The sequence below is a fragment of the Panthera leo genome, chromosome E2, assembly GCF_018350215.1.
Source record: "Panthera leo isolate Ple1 chromosome E2, P.leo_Ple1_pat1.1, whole genome shotgun sequence".
Lineage (NCBI taxonomy): Eukaryota > Metazoa > Chordata > Mammalia > Carnivora > Felidae > Panthera > Panthera leo.
In genome coordinates, this window is record NC_056693.1 from 17306165 (window position 1) to 17324442 (window position 18278).

The following is an 18278-nucleotide window of genomic DNA, read 5'->3' on the forward strand; positions in this document are numbered from 1 at the left end:
AAAGAATGATGAGATAAGAATATTTACTGTATGATCCTTTGGGATGAAAAAGAAATAGAGCAATCAAATGTCTATAGGAAGGAATGGCTTAAAATATGGACATACATCCTATACCAGAAATATTCAGGAGCTTTAAAAACAATAAGTTAGATCTGTATGTACTCACCTGGAAAAAAAGTCCACAATTATTTAAGTGCAAAAAGAAATTGCTGTGAAATATGTCACTATAGGTGGTAAAATCTTCCATATACATGCAATAAACCCTCCATATTTGCAGGTATGTTTGAGCAGGAAGGAGCAACACACACATAGTAGCTCTCACAGATGTGTGGGAGGGGAATAAATTGTTTTCATTTTATTTCTGCCACTTCACTGGTTTCAGTGAAAACACTATTTATAAAATTTATTTCCAATATTGATTATAATAACTTAGAAACAGCATTGGAACTAGAGCAATTTTTACTTGTTAATAATTTTTCAATTTTCCCTGCTTGAAGTTTTTTTTTTCAAGGATCATTGAAATAAATCAATACTAATGAAATTCATTATTTTACCAACATTTATCTTGAAGAAAAAAAAAGAAAATGTAAATTTCTAAAAATAATTTCATGATGCTAGACTAGGATGGGGAGAGAGAAGAGGAAACCTTACTGGCATCTCAACAGTATGAAGTGTCTGATGTATATTAAATTGCAAGCCATGATTAAAAGCCTTTCCACAGTCATAAGGTTTCTTCCCAGAATGAATTCTCTGATGGTGTGAAAAGCTTGAATGATAGCTAAAGGTCTTTCCACATTCCTTACATTCATAGGGCTTCTCACCAGTATGTATTCTCTGATGTTGAATAAGGTGTGAATGAAGTCTAAAGGCCTTACCACATATCATACATTCATGAGGTTTCTCACCAGTATGAATTCTCTGATGTCTTTTGAGGTGTGAGCACTGTCTAAAAGTCTTCCCACATTCCTTGCACTCATAGGGTTTCTCACCGGTATGAATCCTCTGATGCAGGGTAAGTTGTAAGCCATCACAAAAGGCCTTCCCACATTCACTACATTCATAAGGTTTTTTGCCAGAATGAATTTTCTGATGGTGAGAGAAGCTTGAGTGATAGCTAAAGGCCTTTCCACATTCTCTACATTGATAGGGTTTCTCACCAGTATGAATTCTCTGATGTATGGTAAGGTGTGAGCGATGCCTAAAAGTCTTTCCACATTCTTTACATTCATAGGGTTTCTCACCAGTATGGAGTCGTAGATGTTCAGTAAGTTGAAAGCCACGAATAAAAGCCTTCCCACATTGCTTACATTCATAAGGTTTTTCACCAGTATGAAGTCTCTGATGTTGAGTAAGCTGTGATCGCTGCCTAAAGGCCTTCCCACATTCTTTACATTCATAAGGTTTTTCACCAGTGTGAATTCTCTGATGCAGAATAAGTTCTGAGCCATAATTAAAGGCCTTCCCACATTCTTTACATTCATAGCGTTTTTCGCCATTATGGATTCTCAGGTGTTGCTTAAGTTGTGAACAATGAATAAAAGCTCTCCAACATTCCTTACATTCATTGCACTTGTTACTATTTTGAATTCTCTGTTTAGTAAGATATGATATATTAAGAATTTCTGCACATTCCTTACATTCAGACAGTTTTTCTTTAGAATGAGCTCTTCTGTGATCACTAAAAAATAAGTGGTAACTGAAGTTTTTTCTACATTCTTTACATCCAAAGATTTTCTCTCTATTATAAAATTCCTGAGTTAGTAAAGAATGTTGGTTAAATATAGGCATATGTTCATGGTTGATAACAAATTGCCTGAAATAGCCCTCTTGTTCCTGTTGTCTTTCAAACTGAGTATTGCATTCCCAAATATCTCTGAAAATGGATTTCTCAGGATTATGACTTTTAAAGTCTTCCATGATAGCCCTTTGGGATGACTCTGTCTCATAAATGTCTTTTGGAGATAACTTCTTGGCCTCACACCTGGACACCAAGTCTGAAAGATAAGAAACACACTTTAATTGCTGGTTTTGTGTCAGAAAAGAAAATATATATGGTAGCAAAGAGAGATAATTGGAAATAATTCACGTAAAAGATGAGTCTTGGAGAACTCTAAAATATCATCATGCAACTGAATGAAAAAAAAAACAGTAAGGAGAACACAGAGAAATGAGAGCTCAGAAGAGAAAGTGAGGGAGTTAATTAACAAATCAAGTCAATAGTTCTGAATTTTTTTTTTTAAGATTTTATTTTTAAGCAATCTCTACACCCAGCATGGGGCTCAAACCCACAACCCCAAGACCAGGAGTTACACGTTTCACCAACTGAGCCAGCCGGGTGACCCAGTTGTTCTGAAATTTTGATCTACCTCAGAGTTTGCTGCAATTATAGATGTTTAGGAAACATTCTAGATCAAATGAATCCATATCTACCAGAGTTGGTTTCAGAATGAGATCAACTGAATCAGAATCTACAAGAGAGTATGTTTAACACTTTCCACCAGGCCAAGGGATTATGAGATGGAGACTGCTAATTGTCCCCAAATGTCTATTATTCCCCTTTTATATATGGATTGAACCAATGGTTTTTAGTTGAGAACAAGGTTGCCCAATATAAACACTGCATTTCCCAGGCTCTTTTGCAGGAGAATATGCCATGTAACTGGATTCTGCCTTTAAAAAAAAAAAAAAAAAAAGCATAAGTATCAAATAGTAGCTTCTGAAACTTTAACAGCCAGCTGGCCCATGTCCTATATCCTCTATTCTCCCATTTCCTTAGTCTCCACTGTGGATGTGGTGTCATGTCACATGATGGTTTTGCAGAGCAGAGCTTCCCCTCCAGCCTGGACTTTAATGCAAAAGAAAATTAACCCATATGGTTTAAGCCATTATTATTTTTGAGTCTCTGTCACATGTAGCCAAACCTATAACCAAACTAATGTAGCTTCCTATTGAACTGAAATTTAAAAATCCAATTTTTTACCATGAGAACACAGGGCCTCTGCCTACTTAGAAGACCTCATTTTGAGTCCTTTTCCCTTTTATCCATGTACTACAACATTAATCTCCTTTCAACAATTAGGACATTCCAAAGTCTTTCCTATCTTAGAGCTTTTCAGAGGCTGTTTCAGAAGAAAAAGCTTAAGACTGACAGCTATATAAAGCATTCTATTCTAACACAATTTATTTTTTCATTTTCCTAATGATGGACATATGGGTTGCTTTCAATTGTTGGTTATTATGATCAGTACGGCTATGAACATTCTTGTACATTTCTTTTGGTGGAAATAGGACTCCTTTCTGCTAGATGTATACATTTATGAGTGAAATTGTTGCACACAGAATATGCATTTGTTCAGCTTTAGTTGACATTATCCAATAGTTTCCTCATTTTCCCATCTAACTGGAAAAGAGTTCCAGTTCCTCACATCCTCCCCAACACTTGTTATTGTCAATCTTATATTCAGGCATCCTGGCAGATATGTCATGATACTGCATTGTGGTTTAATTTGCAATTTCCCTGATGACTTGTGAGGTTGAGCACTTTTTCATATGTTTATTGGCCAATTGGATATCTCTTTTTTTTTTTTTTAATTTTTTTTTCAACGTTTTTTTATTTATTTTTGGGACAGAGAGAGACAGAGCATGAACGGGGGAGGGGCAGAGAGAGAGGGAGACACAGAATCGGAAACAGGCTCCAGGCTCCGAGCCATCAGCCCAGAGCCCGACGCGGGGCTCGAACTCACGGACCGCGAGATGGTGACCTGGCTGAAGTCGGACGCTTAACCCACTGCGCCACCCAGGCGCCCCTGGATATCTCTTTTAATAAATGCTTGGGGCGCCTGGGTGGCGCAGTCGGTTAAGCGTCCGACTTCAGCCAGGTCACCATCTCGCGGTCCGTGAGTTCGAGCCCCGCGTCGGGCTCTGGGCTGATGGCTCGGAGCCTGGAGCCTGTTTCCGATTCTGTGTCTCCCTCTCTCTCTGCCCCTCCCCCGTTCATGCTCTGTCTCTCTCTGTCCCAAAAATAAATAAAAATAAAAAAAAAAAAAGCGTTGAATAAATGCCAACTCAGGTCTTTTGTCCATTTTTACTGACTGTATGTGTGTGTGTGTGCGTGTGTGTGTGTGTGTGTGTGGTAAAATTCATATAACATAAAATCTACCAGTTTCACCATTTTGAAGTATACAATTCAGTAACTTTTAATACATTCTCACTGTTGTATAACCATCAGATCACTAATTCCGGAAAACTCTCATCATGCCAAGAAGAACCCCATGCCCATGGTCATTTCCTATTCCCCTATTCTTCCCAGCCCTTGGCAACCACTAATCTGCTTTGTGTCTCTATGAATCTATTCTGACATTTCATACAAATGGAATCATCCAATATGTGACCTTTTGGGTCTTTTTTCACTCTGTATAATGTTTTCAAGGATCAACCAGTACTTCATTCCTTTTTTATGGCCAAGTAATATTTCATTGTATAGATATACCATATATTGCTTATCCATTCATCAGTCAAGGGTGACTTGAGTTGTTTCTGGGTTGTATTGTTTTCTTTGTAGGAATTCTTAATATATTCTGAATACAACCAACATATTGCAAATATCTTCTCACACTCTGGGGCTGGCACTTTCACTCTCTTAATAGTATGTTTTGATGTACAGAAGTTCTCAATTTTAAGGCAGTCTAATCCCAAGGTCATGAAAAATACTGTATTCTAGAAGCTTTTATTATTTTACTTTTCATATGTAGATCTATAATCTACCTACATTACATTTTATGATGTGAGATAGGAATCAAGATGCCTAGTTTCTTTGTTGCTGTTGTTTTTTTATTTAAAAAAATTTTTTTAACGTTTATTTTTGAAGGAGAGAGACAGAGCACGAGTGGGGGAGGGGCAAAGAGAGAGGGAGGGAGACACAGAGTCTGAAGCAGGCTCCAGGCTCTGAGCTGTCAGCACAGTGCCTGACGCAGGGCTCAAACTCATGAGCCATGAGACCATGATGTGAGCCAAAATCGAATGCTTAACTGACTACGCCACCCAGGTGCCCCTAGAAGCCTAGTTTTTCATATATTTACTGAAAAGACAGTACTGCCTACCTTTCTCTGTAATCCACTCCAATAAATATCTCAACTCCCATAATTATGTTGAAAAATTTCTAGCTAAAGTCACTAACAAAATCTCTTTGCCAAAATCAGTGCTCTAGTGCTAGTCATCACTCTACTTGACTCATTAGCAGTATTTGACACAAATGATCAATCCCTTAGCTTCCTATATGCCATATTCTCCTAGTTATCTTCCTACCTTTCTCTTTGTATTCAGTTCCCCTTAATGCATTTACTACCTGCCCTCTAACTATCAGAATGTCCCAGAACCCAGGCTCTGGCTAGCCATCAATCTATATACTCTTTCCCTGTAACAGGTCTGGCTTAAATTCTAGTCATATACTCCTAAATCTTAAATTTATAACTCTAGATTAAAAAAAATTCTTTATCTTTGAGAGCGCAAGTAGGGGAGGGGCAGAGAGAGGGGGACAGAGGATCTGAAGTGGGCTTCATGCTGACAGCAGCGAGCTCGATGTAGGGCTCAAACCCACAAACCGTGAGATCATGACCTGAGCCAAAGTTGGCCACTCAACCGATTGAGCCATCCAGGTGGCCCTATAACTCTAAAATTTTGATTGTGGCAAAATACACATAACATAAAATTTAACATCTTAACTATTTTTAAGTATATAATTCAGTAGTGTTAAGTATGTTCACATTTTTGTACAACCAATCTCCAGAACTTTTTCAACTTGCAGAACTGAAACTCTGAGCTTACTAATAACTCCTCTCCACCCTTTCCTCCCCCAGTTCCTGGCACCCACCATTCTACTTCTGTTTCTATGGATTTGATTACTCTGGATACTACATATCAGTGAAATCATACAGTATCTTTTTGTGACTGGTTTATTTCACTTAGCATAATGTCCTCAACATGCCAATCCATGTTGTAGTGTGTGTCAGAATACTTCCCTTTTAAGGCTGAATAACATTACATTATATATGTGTGTACACACACACACACACACCTTGTTGATCCACTCATCTGTTGATGAACACCTAGGCTGCTTCCAACCTTTGGCTATTGTACATAATGCTGCTAAAAACATGGGTATACAAATAAAAAAGCATGAGTGGGGGAGGGGCAAAGAGAGAGGGAGGGAGACACAATCTGAAGCATTGAAATCATTCGTTAAAAAGAAATCATTAAAATGAATGATTAAAATGAATGATTTCTGAATGATTGAAAGCTGCTGCTTTCAATTCTGTTGGTTATATATCCAGAAGTGGAACTGCTAGATCATTTAGTAATTCTATTTTTGATTTTTTTTTGAGGAACGATCATACTGTTTCACATACTGTTTGCTGGCCATTTATTTATCTTCTTTGAAGAAATGTCTATTAAAATCCTTTCCCCCCTTTTTAATTGAGTTGTTCAGTTTCTTTGATGTTGAGTTGTAGAATTTCTTTATACATTCTGAATATTAATCCCTTGTCAGATATATGATTTATAAATGTTTTCTCCTATTCCATAGGTTAACTTTTTATTTTATGTGTTCTTTTGTATATACTTCTAGCTTTTATCTTATCCCTGAGTTCCACATTAATCTAACTGCCTACTTGAAATCTTCAAATACTATGTAATAACTGTTTCAATCATAACTTGTCCAGAGAGAACTTTCAATTCTCCCTTTTTTCATTACACTAGCTTAAACTCAGTAAATGCAACCACCTTTTTTACCAATACGTTAAGCCAAAGGCCTAGTTCTTTAATTCTTATCAAACTTACAATCCATTAGCAAGCATGGTCAACTTATTCTTTAATATGTATAATAACTTCTGATCAGTTATTACTATCATTTCTATCACAGTCTGAGCTACCACTATTTTACTACTGCAGTCGCTCTCAAATTGGTCACCTGCTTACTTTCTTGTTCCACTAAGCACAACATATCTGAATGATTTCATATAACTTTTGCTTTCAAATCCCTTTAATAGTTTCCCATGACATTTAGGAAAAAAAGATCCTTATAATGATCTATAAGGTTCTATATTCTCTGTTTTCTATCTACCTCTCTGATAAAAATTTGTAGGGTACAACTAAAGCTGTATGTAGCAGCAAACTTATGGCCTTAAATGCAAATAGAAAAAAGAAATCATTAAAATGAATCATCCACATCCTGCAACCCCAGGGGCAGTGGTGTGCTGGTGAAGATTTAACAGCGGGTTCTCTGAAAGTAAATAAAAAGATAAGCAGATAGGTGACAGACAAATAAATAAATAAGCAAATAAATAAATAAAAAGTCCCTGAAAAAAAAAAATAAATGAATCATCTAAACATGTATCTCAAGAGGCTAGAAGAAGAATCGCAAACTAAAACCCCCAAAAATAGAATAAAGGAAAAAATAAAGATGGAGCAGAATAAATGAAACAAAAACAAATATAAAATAGAGAGGATTCCAGCAAGACTGATCAAGAAAAATAGACTATCTTCCTTACAGATTACATGTGTACTACAAAAAAAAAAAAAAAAAAAAAAAAAAATACAGTGGAGAAATGTGGCAAACACCAGCCAAACCAAGTGATCAAAGCTAACGTCACCAACAATGGGACAGAACGACATTATATGCCTCCTTAATGATACACTGAGAAGGATATACCACTAATGCAATAATTGTGCCAAGAATGTATAACCTGAATTCAATAAGGGGAAGGACATTCTATAAACTGGTCCATGTTCTTCAAAAGTACCAATGTCATGAAATACAAAGAAAGGTTGAGGAACTTTTCAGATTAAAGTGAAGAGAAATGTAATGTAAAATCCCAAATCAAGTGAACAAAACAATATTGGGATAATTAGTGAATATGAATACAGACAATATATGAGGTAATAGTTTGCATCAATGTAAAATTTCCTGAATTTATGAAATGTAAGAGAATATATTCATTCTCAGAAAAGATAAGCTTAACTGTTCAGGGTAATGAGACTTAACAGAAATGAAATAATAAAGCAAATATGGCAAAATATTAACAAGTGGTGAATCTAGGTGAATGGCATATGGGAGCTCTTTTGCTATTCTTGCATCTCTTAAGTCTAAAATTAATTTAAAATAAATTTCTATCTTATAAAAGAGAGACAGTACAAATAACCAACATTACAAGTGAAAACAGGGACATCATTACAGAAGGAAAGCCATCCCCTCATAGAGTTACATTCTAGTAGAATAACATCCAATAAATGATTACTAAATGAATCAGTGTGTCAGATGGAAAAAAAAAAGGCTACAGAAAAATACATTAAGAAGGAAAGAGATATAGTTCCAAATTATGGAAGTGGGGTGTAATTTTATAGTAGTCAGAAAAGCCTTACTTCAGTGACATTTGAAGGGGAAAAAAAAACTGTAGGAGAGAAGACAGTGATGGCTATCTGGGGAAAGAGCAATCCATGCAATGAATATAGCAAGTCCATAAAACGAAAGTTACATTGGCTTATTAGAGAAACAGCAAGGAGACTAGGATAGCTGAAATCAAGTAAGAGAAAACAGAGACCTGGAGACCAGAGAGATTCAATACAATCTAATAAAACCCCTACGATGTTGCTTGAGGAGCTTTAAAAACTGATTCAAAAACATATTTGGAAAAACAAAGTTTAACAGCCAAAATACTACTAAAGAACAAAGTCAGAGCATTTATCCTACCTATGATAAAGACATCATAAAGACTTAAAAATTAAGACAATGTGGTATTTACACAGCCCTTGACCCATAGAAAGACCAGAGGCAGACTCACATAGGAAGAATTACAGATCAATGATGAAAGAATAATTTAATAAATGATATTAGAACTAGCTATAGATATAAAGAAAATTACTCTGGTCCCCTACCATACACCATAAATAAACAAACTCTAAATGCATTAAAGACCTACAAATTAAAGGAAAAACTATAAAGCTTATCCAAGATCCAAGATGATCACAACAGCCAAGGTGTATGCCTGCCAGAAGTCAGCTTTATTTGTTCTCCTCCCTGTTGATACCAATAGATGAAGTGAATATGAAAACTGGTTGTTTCACTAAGTTGTTTTGGAAAGACCACACAATGACAATTATTTAAGAAAAAGCAAAAAAATACAAACAAACATGCTACTAGAAAAAGATTGGTGGTGGTGGTGGTGGCAAAGTAAAAATGAAGTACTCCAAGGATGCCTGAGTGGCTCAATCAGTTAAGGATCAGACTTGTGATTTCAGCTCAAGTCACGATCCCATGGTTCGTAGGATCAAGCCCTGCAAAGGGCTCTGTGCTGACAGCACAGAGCCTGCTTGGGATTCTCTCTCTTCCTCTGTCTTTGCCCCTGCCCCATGCTCTCTCTCTCTCTAATACACTTAAAAAAAGAAAAAAAAAAATCCAGAAGTACTCCACATACACACTGTCTTTATGATATCCCACCTCCTTAAAGAAATCAAAGCAAATATCACAGAAAATGCATATTTAAAGTTCATTCTGAAAAGATTTAAAATCTCAATTACAAAGATAGTGTAGACTCACTCTTTCCTGCTTCTCCCTTAAATAAAACTAAAAACCCTAGAAATTAACTATCACACAGCAATAAAATAATTCTGAGAGCTGAAAGGAAGAGGGTTTACTGATTTGGATTCTCTGGCCTTGAGGAACTACCACATGGTAAGTTCTCTGGGTTTTCTTGTTTTTTTCCTGTTTATTTTTTAAATCCACTAAAATTAACACAGAATGTTAAATTTGTTTTAAGCGTACAATACAGGGATTCAACAATTCTATATATCACTTGCTGCTCATCACAATTAAGTGTACGATTAATCCCCTTCACCTATTTCAGCCATCCTCCCTCTCACCTCCCCTCTGGTAACCATCAGTTTGTTCTCTGTATTTAAGAGTGTTTTTTGGATCTTTTTTTCTTTGTTTTGTTTCTTAAATTCCACATATGAATGCAATCATATATTTGTTTTTCTCTATTTCATTTAGCATTATACCCTCTAGATCTATCCATGTTGTTGCAACTGGCAAGATTTCATTCTTTTTTGTGGCTGAGTAATATTCCATAGTATATATATACCACATCTTCATCAATTCATCTATTGATGGACACTTGGTTTGCTTCCATATCCTGGCTATTGTAAATAATGCTGCAATATACATATTGCATATATGTACATATATCTTTTCATATTAGTGTTTTCATATTCCTTGTGTAAACACCCAGTAGTGTAATTACTGGATCATATGGGAATTCTATTTCTAATTTTTTGAGGAAATTTCATACTGCTTTCCACAGTGGCTGTACCAGTGTGCACCCCCACCAGGAGGGTTCCTTTGTCTCCAAATCCTAACACTTGTTTCTTGTTTTAGATTTTAGCCATTCTGATAGGTGTGAGGTGGTATCAATCTCATTGTGGTTTTGAATTGCATTTCCCTGATGATCAGTAATGGTGAACATCTTTTCAAGTGTCTGTTGGCCATCTGTATGTCTTTTTTGAAGAAATGTCTATTCATGTCTTCTTCCCAATTTTTAATTGGATAATTTGGTTTTGGGTGTTGAGTTGTATTAGTTCTTTACATATTTTGGATACTAGCCCTTTATTGGATATGTCATTTGCAAATTTCAGTAGATTGTCTTTTAGTTTTGTTGATTGTTTCCTTTGCTGTGTAGAAGCTTTTTACTTTGATGAAGTCCCAATAGTTTATTTCTCTTGCATCAGGCGACATATCTAGAAAAATGCTGCCATGGCCAATGTCAGAGAAATTACTGCCTGTGTTCTCTTCTAGGATTTTTATGGTTTCAGGTCTCATTTTTAGGTCTTTAACCCATTTTGAATTTATTCATGTGTATGATGTAAGAAAGCAGTCCAGTTTCATTCTTTTGCATGTAGCTGTCCAGTTTTCCCAACACCGTTTGTTGCAGAGATGGTCTTTTTCTCATTGGGTATGTGTGCTTCCTTTGTCCTAGATAAATTGACCATATAATTGTGGGTTTGTCTGGATTTTCTATTCTGTTCCATTGATCTATGTGTCTAATTTTGTGTCAGGACCATAATGTTTTGGTTACTACAACTTTGTTGTGTATGTTGAAATCAGCTATTTTCTCCTCAGATACATTTTCTCCTTTTATCCTCTCTTCTTCTGGGATCCCTGCAATGTGAATATTATTATGCTTGATGGTATTACTGAGTTCCCTTAATCTATTTTCATTTTTTATTATTCTTTTTTCTTTCTCCTGTTCAGCTTAATTGCTTTCCATTATTCTGTCCTCTAGGTCATTGATCCATTCTTCTGCTTCCTCTAGTCTACTATTTACTCTATGTAGTGTATTATTAATCTAAGTTGAGTTCTTCATCTCCGATTGGTTCTTTTTAAATGTTTTCTATCGGGGCGCCTGGGTGGCGCAGTCGGTTAAGCGTCCGACTTCAGCCAGGTCACCATCTCGCGGTCCGTGAGTTTGAGCCCCGCGTCAGGCTCTGGGCTGATGGCTCGGAGCCTGGAGCCTGTTTCCGATTCTGTGTCTCCCTCTCTCTCTGCCCCTCCCCCGTTCATGCTCTGTCTCTCTCTGTCCCAAAAATAAATAAAAAACGTTGAAAAAAAAATTTAAAAAAAAAAAAAAAAAAAGAAAAAAAAAAAATAAAATAAATGTTTTCTATCTCTTTATTGAGGGTCTGAGTTCCTCCATCCACTCTTTTCACAAGTCCAGTGATTATCTTTATGACCATTACTTCAAAAAAAATTTTAATGTTTATTTTTGAGAGAGACAGAACATGAGCGGGGGAGGGGCAGAGACAGAGGGAGAGACACAGAATCTGAAACAGGCTCCAGGCTCTGAGCTGTCAGCACAGAGCCCGACTTGGGGCTTGAACTCCAGAACAGTGAGATTATGACCTGAGCTGAAGTCGAATGCTCAACCAACTGAGCCACCCAAGCACCCCATGACCATTACTTTAAATTCTCTATCAGGCGTATTACTTATCTCCATTTCACTCATGTCTCTTGCTGTGATTTTTGTCCTGTTCTTTTAAGTGGGACATATTCCCCTAGCTCTCTGTGTCTGTTTCTATGTGTTAGGAAAGTCAGCCATGTCTCCTCTTGAAAGTGGGGGCTTATTTTTTTTCATGTTCATTCATTTATTTTGAAAGAGAGAGAACATGAGCAGAGGATGGGGAGAGAGAGAATCCCAAGCAGGCTCCACGCTGCCAGCACACAGTCCAGTGCAGGGCTTGAATTCATGAACCTATGAGATCGTGGCCTAAGCCAAAATCAAGAGTCAGACGCTTAACTGACTGAGCCACCTAGGTGCCAGAAAGTGGTGGCCTTATAATGAGGTCCTGTTGTTCCCTCAGTGTAGTATCCTCAGTTTACCAGAATCTGGCACTTTACGGGTGTCTCCTATGTGTGTCACATGTATCCTATTGCTGTGGCTGAGCCACATTTACCTCCAGTCTAGTCATCTGCAAAGGTTCTCTTTGCCTGTTCTGAGCAGATCTTGGCGCCTGTGTTGTTAGTGGGCTTTGTCTGTTCTGAGCAGAGCTTGGTGCCTGTGTTGTTAGTGGGCCAGTCTGGGGCTGTTTTGGGCTTGAGGGTTTGCCAGAGATGCAGTAGCACCAAACTTCAAGACACTCTCTTTGTGTTATTTCCTGAGAGGCTTTCATTGGTGGGCAGGGCCAGCAGTCAGACCAGATGTCAGCCCCCCACCCACTGCTGGGCCCAAGTTCGAACTGGTGTGTGTGGTTATCTTCCCGTTCCCAGGGCAGGAGTCACTTTGAAGTGGTGCTGGCCCCTGTTGGAGGTACTTACAGTCACGCTTGTGGTCCCACTTTGGAGAACTCCTGCCAGGCCAGGTTGGAGGGGCAAGATCCATAGGAGAACATGGGGGAAGGCATGCAGTGTGAGCAAGGTTTGCACTGGTCTGCAGTGGAAGAGGACCTGTAGCTACTCTAGAGAACAGCTGAGGGCAAGTCCACTGTTAGCAAGGGACAGGGCATACTGTCCTTGGCAAAGTAGGTGGAGAGTGTGCATACTGTGCTGGTTCTTGCAAGTATCTCTGCTGGGAGTCAGGGAGGGAAACGGTGCCCACCAGCTCTTTTGTTCTTGGAGAAGTCTCCCATAGGTCCCTGCCCCTCCAACACACATTCTGAGATTAGCAAATAAATCCTCCTATGTATCCAAGGTGTTTTTCAAATTGCTGCTTCTATGCTATGTCTCACCAGGGCTGTTTGTTATGCTGTCTCTTTAAGGGTAGGGATTCAGTTTCCTATCACTGTCCTTGCTCTCCCAGAGTTGAGCCTGCTGAATTTTTAAAGTTCCAGGTGTTAGGTGCCACTGATTTAAGAACTTGTGAAGTTAAGCCCCTCTGGCTTTCAAAGCCAAATATTATGGAGACTCATCTTCCCAGTTGTGGGTCTCCCATGCCCAGGATGCCTAGGGTGGGGTCTGCTCCTCTTCCTTGTCATTGCCTGTGGTGTCCCTCCCTCCAGCAGACAGTCTTGCAGGTCAGTTTAGCTCCTGCCCACATCTTCGCCCTTCCCATCCTTTTCAATGTGGTGGCTTCCCTACACTTAGCTGTGGACAGTCTGTTTTGGCAGTCTTCAGGTCATTCTCTGGGTTATTCACACTGATGTGGGTGTTACCTAGGTGTATCTGTGGGACAAGGTGAGCTTAGGATCCTCTTATTTTACGATCATCCCAGGAGGTTTTTCCCTGGGTTTTCTTTTTATCTCTCATATACCCCCATAATGAGCACTGGACAGCAGGCCTGCAACCAATAACAGGTGTGCGTGCGCATACACACACCAAGAGAAAGCTACTCTATCTAGCCAAAAGACCAGGAGCAGGGAAGCCCAATAGACTTAGTGGGATTCCTAGCACTTGCTCCACAACCTAGATCCTAGCAACAGTTTCATCAGCTGGCTGCAGAAGCGGCAAGAATTCTCAGTGACCGATCTACCACTAACAACAGCAAGAGAAAAGTCTCTTGATGTACAAGCTCCCACTTCACAACCAGGGCACTGGCTGACAGACTGATTCACCCAGAAAGGTACTATTAGCAGAGTGTTGCATCTCCCTGTGTCCTCTGCCCAGTGACATAAGGAAATCCATGCCCAGTGGCTTCTGTATCTCAGTGAAGCTCAATGTATCTCAATGGCTTCTGCCTCCCTCATCCCACACAAGGTAGCCCAGCTACACTGGGGATCCACAGTAGCTTTCTGTCTCTGCAGGTATCACCATTGAGCAGGAGTCCCAGCAGTACCAGAATATAAAGCATATCAGAATAGTATTGAAAGGGCTCTGAAAACTAAGCTGCCATTAGAACTAAAGACTACAAAAGTAGGCCAGATATATGCACTAAACCTAACAGCATGACTTCCTGCTAACATAGGAGATTTCAATAGATTCAAGTAGACTCAAGACTCTCTTGGGGTGCCTGGGTGGCTCAGTCGGTTAAGCATCCAACTTTGGCTCAGGTCATGATCTCATGATTTGTGAGTTCAAGCCCCACGTTGGGCTCTGTGCTGACAGCTAGGAGCCTGGAGCCTGCTTTGGATCCGTGTCTCCTTCTCTCTCTGTTCCTCCCCTGCTTGCGCTATCTTCTCTCTCAAAAATAAATAAAGGTTAAAAAAATTAAAAGAAAAAAGTCTCTCTTAACATAATAACTGAAATATCTAGGATACAACAAGGCACTGGTCATACCAAAAAAAGGCATGGCCAGGCATCAAAAACTGATAGAAGAATGACACTTTAAAGAAAAACAAAACATTTAGGAGAGTAGGTATCACTTTTCCATGATTCCCTCCATATTAGTTTCTTAGAGCTGATATAACAAAGAACAAAGCTGATGTGGCCTAAAACAAGAGAAATATACTCTCTCACAGTTCTGGAGCATTTATACTGAATCGCAGATATCATCAAAGACCTCTAATGTGTAGAATGGACCTGCCCTTGGCCTCCAGGACCCTACACTTTCCTAGATGACCTCCTTCTTTCCCAGTCATCCCTCTGCCATCTCTACTTCCTCAATGCAATTTTCTTTAACTTTACCAATTTCTAATCAATCTTAATTTTTCCTACTATAACATTAGAACATAGTTCTTGATCCACTACTGTTAACACATAAAAAAAGGTATTCTTGTCACCCAGTAAAGCAACTCATAGGCATTTTTAAAAATTAATAAACACTCTATTGATTGTGTCCTTTGATGAACAGAAGTTTTTAAGTCTGGTGTACTCCCATTTCTCTATTTTTGATTTGGTTATCTATACCTTGCTTGGTGTCATATCCCAGAAATCACTGCCAAATCCAATGTCATGAAACTTTTTCCCTAAGTTCTCTTCTAGTTTTGGGTCTTACATTTAGTTCTTTGATCCATTTTGAGTTAATTTTTATATATGGTATAAGGTATGGATCCAACTTTATTCTTTGGCATGCGGATATCCAGTTTTCCTTACACCATTTGTTAATGATACAGTCCTTTCCCCCACTGAATGGTCTTGGTACCCTTGTCTGAAATCATCTGGTCATATGGCTGAGGGTTTATTTCCAGACTTTCTATTCTATTCCACTGATCTATATGTCTGTCTTTATGCCAGTACTACTACACTGTTTACATAATGCTGTAATTAGGTTTTTTTTTAATTTTTTTTAACATTTATTTATTTTTGAGACAGAGAGAGAGAGAGAGCATGAACAGGGGAGGATCAGAGAAAGAGGGAGACACAGAATCTGAAACAGGCTCCAGGCTCTGAGCTGTCAGCACAGAGCCCGACGCAGGGCTCGAACCCACGGACCGCGAGATCATGACCTGAGCCGAAGTCGGACGCTTAACCGACTGAGCCACCCAGGCACCCCTGTAATTAGTTTTGAAATCAGATTTTCCCTAATGTGTCTAAAATAACTTTCCCAGCGTAACATTCTGACCACTTGGCCTACTCCTTGGAACATCTTCCTGCTTCCTGATCATTGCTCACTCACCTGGGCACTGTTCTCCTGTCACTTCCCTCACAACCATCCAGGGCTCCTTCCCTTGCTCTAATGAAGAGATCACAGCCGGCTTAGAAATAGAAAGTCCTGGTTATAAGAAAAGAAATGGAGATGAAGTGGAAATTAAAGTACCCAAATACTATGATTCAGAACTGATCAAAATAAATAAACTATAGCACAACATGGCACTTGATAAAGTCTACAGAAGAAAAAAGAAAAAATTAAACACTCATATTTAGGTACACTCAAGATTAAAAAAAACACAAATAAATAGGTGATAAAATGCTACTTAAATTAGATAAGATTTCTGTCCCTACTTTGCTATGAGGAAAAAAAAAAAAAAAACAGCTTCCTGAGTATCCTTATTTCAGATATTTTTCAATGATATGTGAAAAGTTCTTAGACTATAACTCCCAAATGCAAATTGTTTAAAAGAGAGCACATTAGTTGTAGGAAATGGAAGTGTTCATTTGAGCACTAAATAGTAAGTGATACTTCTTGATGCAGCCCATTGCTACATTAATTGGGAAAGCTATTTAGTTTTAACCTATGCTAGGGCACCTGCAGGTTTAGTACAGTGCAAATGAAAACAAAAGATGAAGTGGTTTCTTTGACCACTGAACTAATTAATAATTAATTAATATTAAGTTAATATTAAATAATTAAGCATAAGCTTTCCTGGTACAGAATTCCAATTCTGTTCTTTAATTATCAAGGAAGAATGTCAATTGTAAGTACCAGAAGAAGGTGTAAGGATGGGGAAAAGGGAAAATGAATGTGCACCTCTATCTAGGTGTGCTCATTTCTCTGCAAAGAGAAAAGTCACCTAGTTATTTGAAAAGTAGCCCTAAAATGCATGGGAAAGAAAGCAGAAAACAAGAAACCAAGAAACACATTCTAAATTATAAGAGGCAGATAATTTTACCCAGTGAAACCAAGTTGCTATAGTTCTCCAACATCACATCTTTGTACAAACTCCTCTGCGTAGGGTTCAGGCATTCCCATTCCTCCTGAGAGACATCTATAGCCACATCTTTGAACATCACCAACCCCTAAAATGACAAATCACAGTACTATTTTTGAAATTATAAGAAATATTTTTCAAAAGGAAGGAGAGGTGCTAAAAGAAAACATGCAAGACAGGAGTAGTGTATATAGTGGATAGTGAGTATATAGGCAAAGGTTGGAAGCTTGTGACATGTGTCAAAAAGGGATTCAGGGAACCTGGGGGCTCTAGTCGGTCAAGCGTCTAACTTCAGCTCAGGTCATCATGATCTCACAGTTCATGTGTTCAAGCCCCCTCATTGGGCTCTCTGCTGTCAGCACAGAACCACTTTGGATCCTCTGCCCCGCACCTCTCTGTCCCTCCCCTGCTCATGCTCTCTCTCTCAAAAATAAACTAAAAAAGGGTTTAGTGGGACTAACGTGGGGTGCCTACAGGTTCTTAAAAATTCAATTTCTGCAGACACATCCCTTACACAGGGTGGAAAACTGTTAGTCATCTAGAAATTTAAAAAATAAGTAGAGGTTCCCAACTAAGTTAAATAGCTGGAAATTTTTTAATCTTTCCAGATGTGTCATGAACACCTCCATCTTGAGAAAAAGGACTTGAAGATTTTTCTTCATTATTATGATATCATGTCATAAGCATTTTTTACTTTTCAGGCAAATTCTTTAGTAAGTATCTAGTATAGCTTGTACTTTCCAAGGATAGATAGAACAACATTTCCCATCCCATATGCTCTTCTTCAGTGTAATCTGGACATGCCCCCACACCATTTGTATAGGAACTATGTTCTCTGCCCTTGAACCGGATCCTGAGAAAACAAGTTAACTTACTCAACTTAAAGTATAGCAGAAATGACTTCTGAAGCTAGAATATAAAAATGTCTCCCTATCCAGTGAGAACCTACACCAATTCCTATAATGTAGATTTGAAAAAGTAAAAATTGTGGAAAAATTCGAAGATTTCTCATGTGTGATTCAATTAACCATTTTTCCCTGACAACAGCACTTCCGGTGAGGACATCTTAGCTGGGTGGCTGGTTTTTCTCCTACAGTCTCACTCTGCTCTCAATCTCACATTGTCCTCTCTGCTCCTCAGTGCTGGTGCCAACAACTGTCCCTCCTTCTCTAAAATCTAATGTCGTCATTTTATCAGACTATACATGCATTATTTCTACTTATTATAGTGATTAGCTGACATCCGGCTTTTTCCCCCCTAGGAATTTTAGCTCC

General features: G+C 38.4%; 1 protein-coding gene across 3 annotated transcripts in view; it reads right to left on the reverse strand.

Moving 5' to 3' along the window:
* Positions 1-323: 323 nt before the first annotated feature.
* The window catches only part of ZNF461 (zinc finger protein 461), a 32598-nt gene continuing 14643 nt past the window's right edge, over positions 324-18278 (reverse strand). For 2 of the 3 annotated variants that reach the window (XM_042920115.1, XM_042920116.1), the window contains 3 exons: positions 16966-17092; positions 16032-16127; positions 592-1994 (listed from right to left, as the gene is read on the reverse strand). In XM_042920115.1, the coding sequence (XP_042776049.1) occupies positions 607-1994; positions 16032-16127; positions 16966-17092 (1611 nt within the window). In that variant the 3' untranslated portion in view covers positions 592-606. Of the gene's footprint in view, positions 1995-16031; positions 16128-16965; positions 17093-18278 lie in introns of all 3 variants that reach the window. The other variant, XM_042920117.1, reaches the window with a different exon arrangement.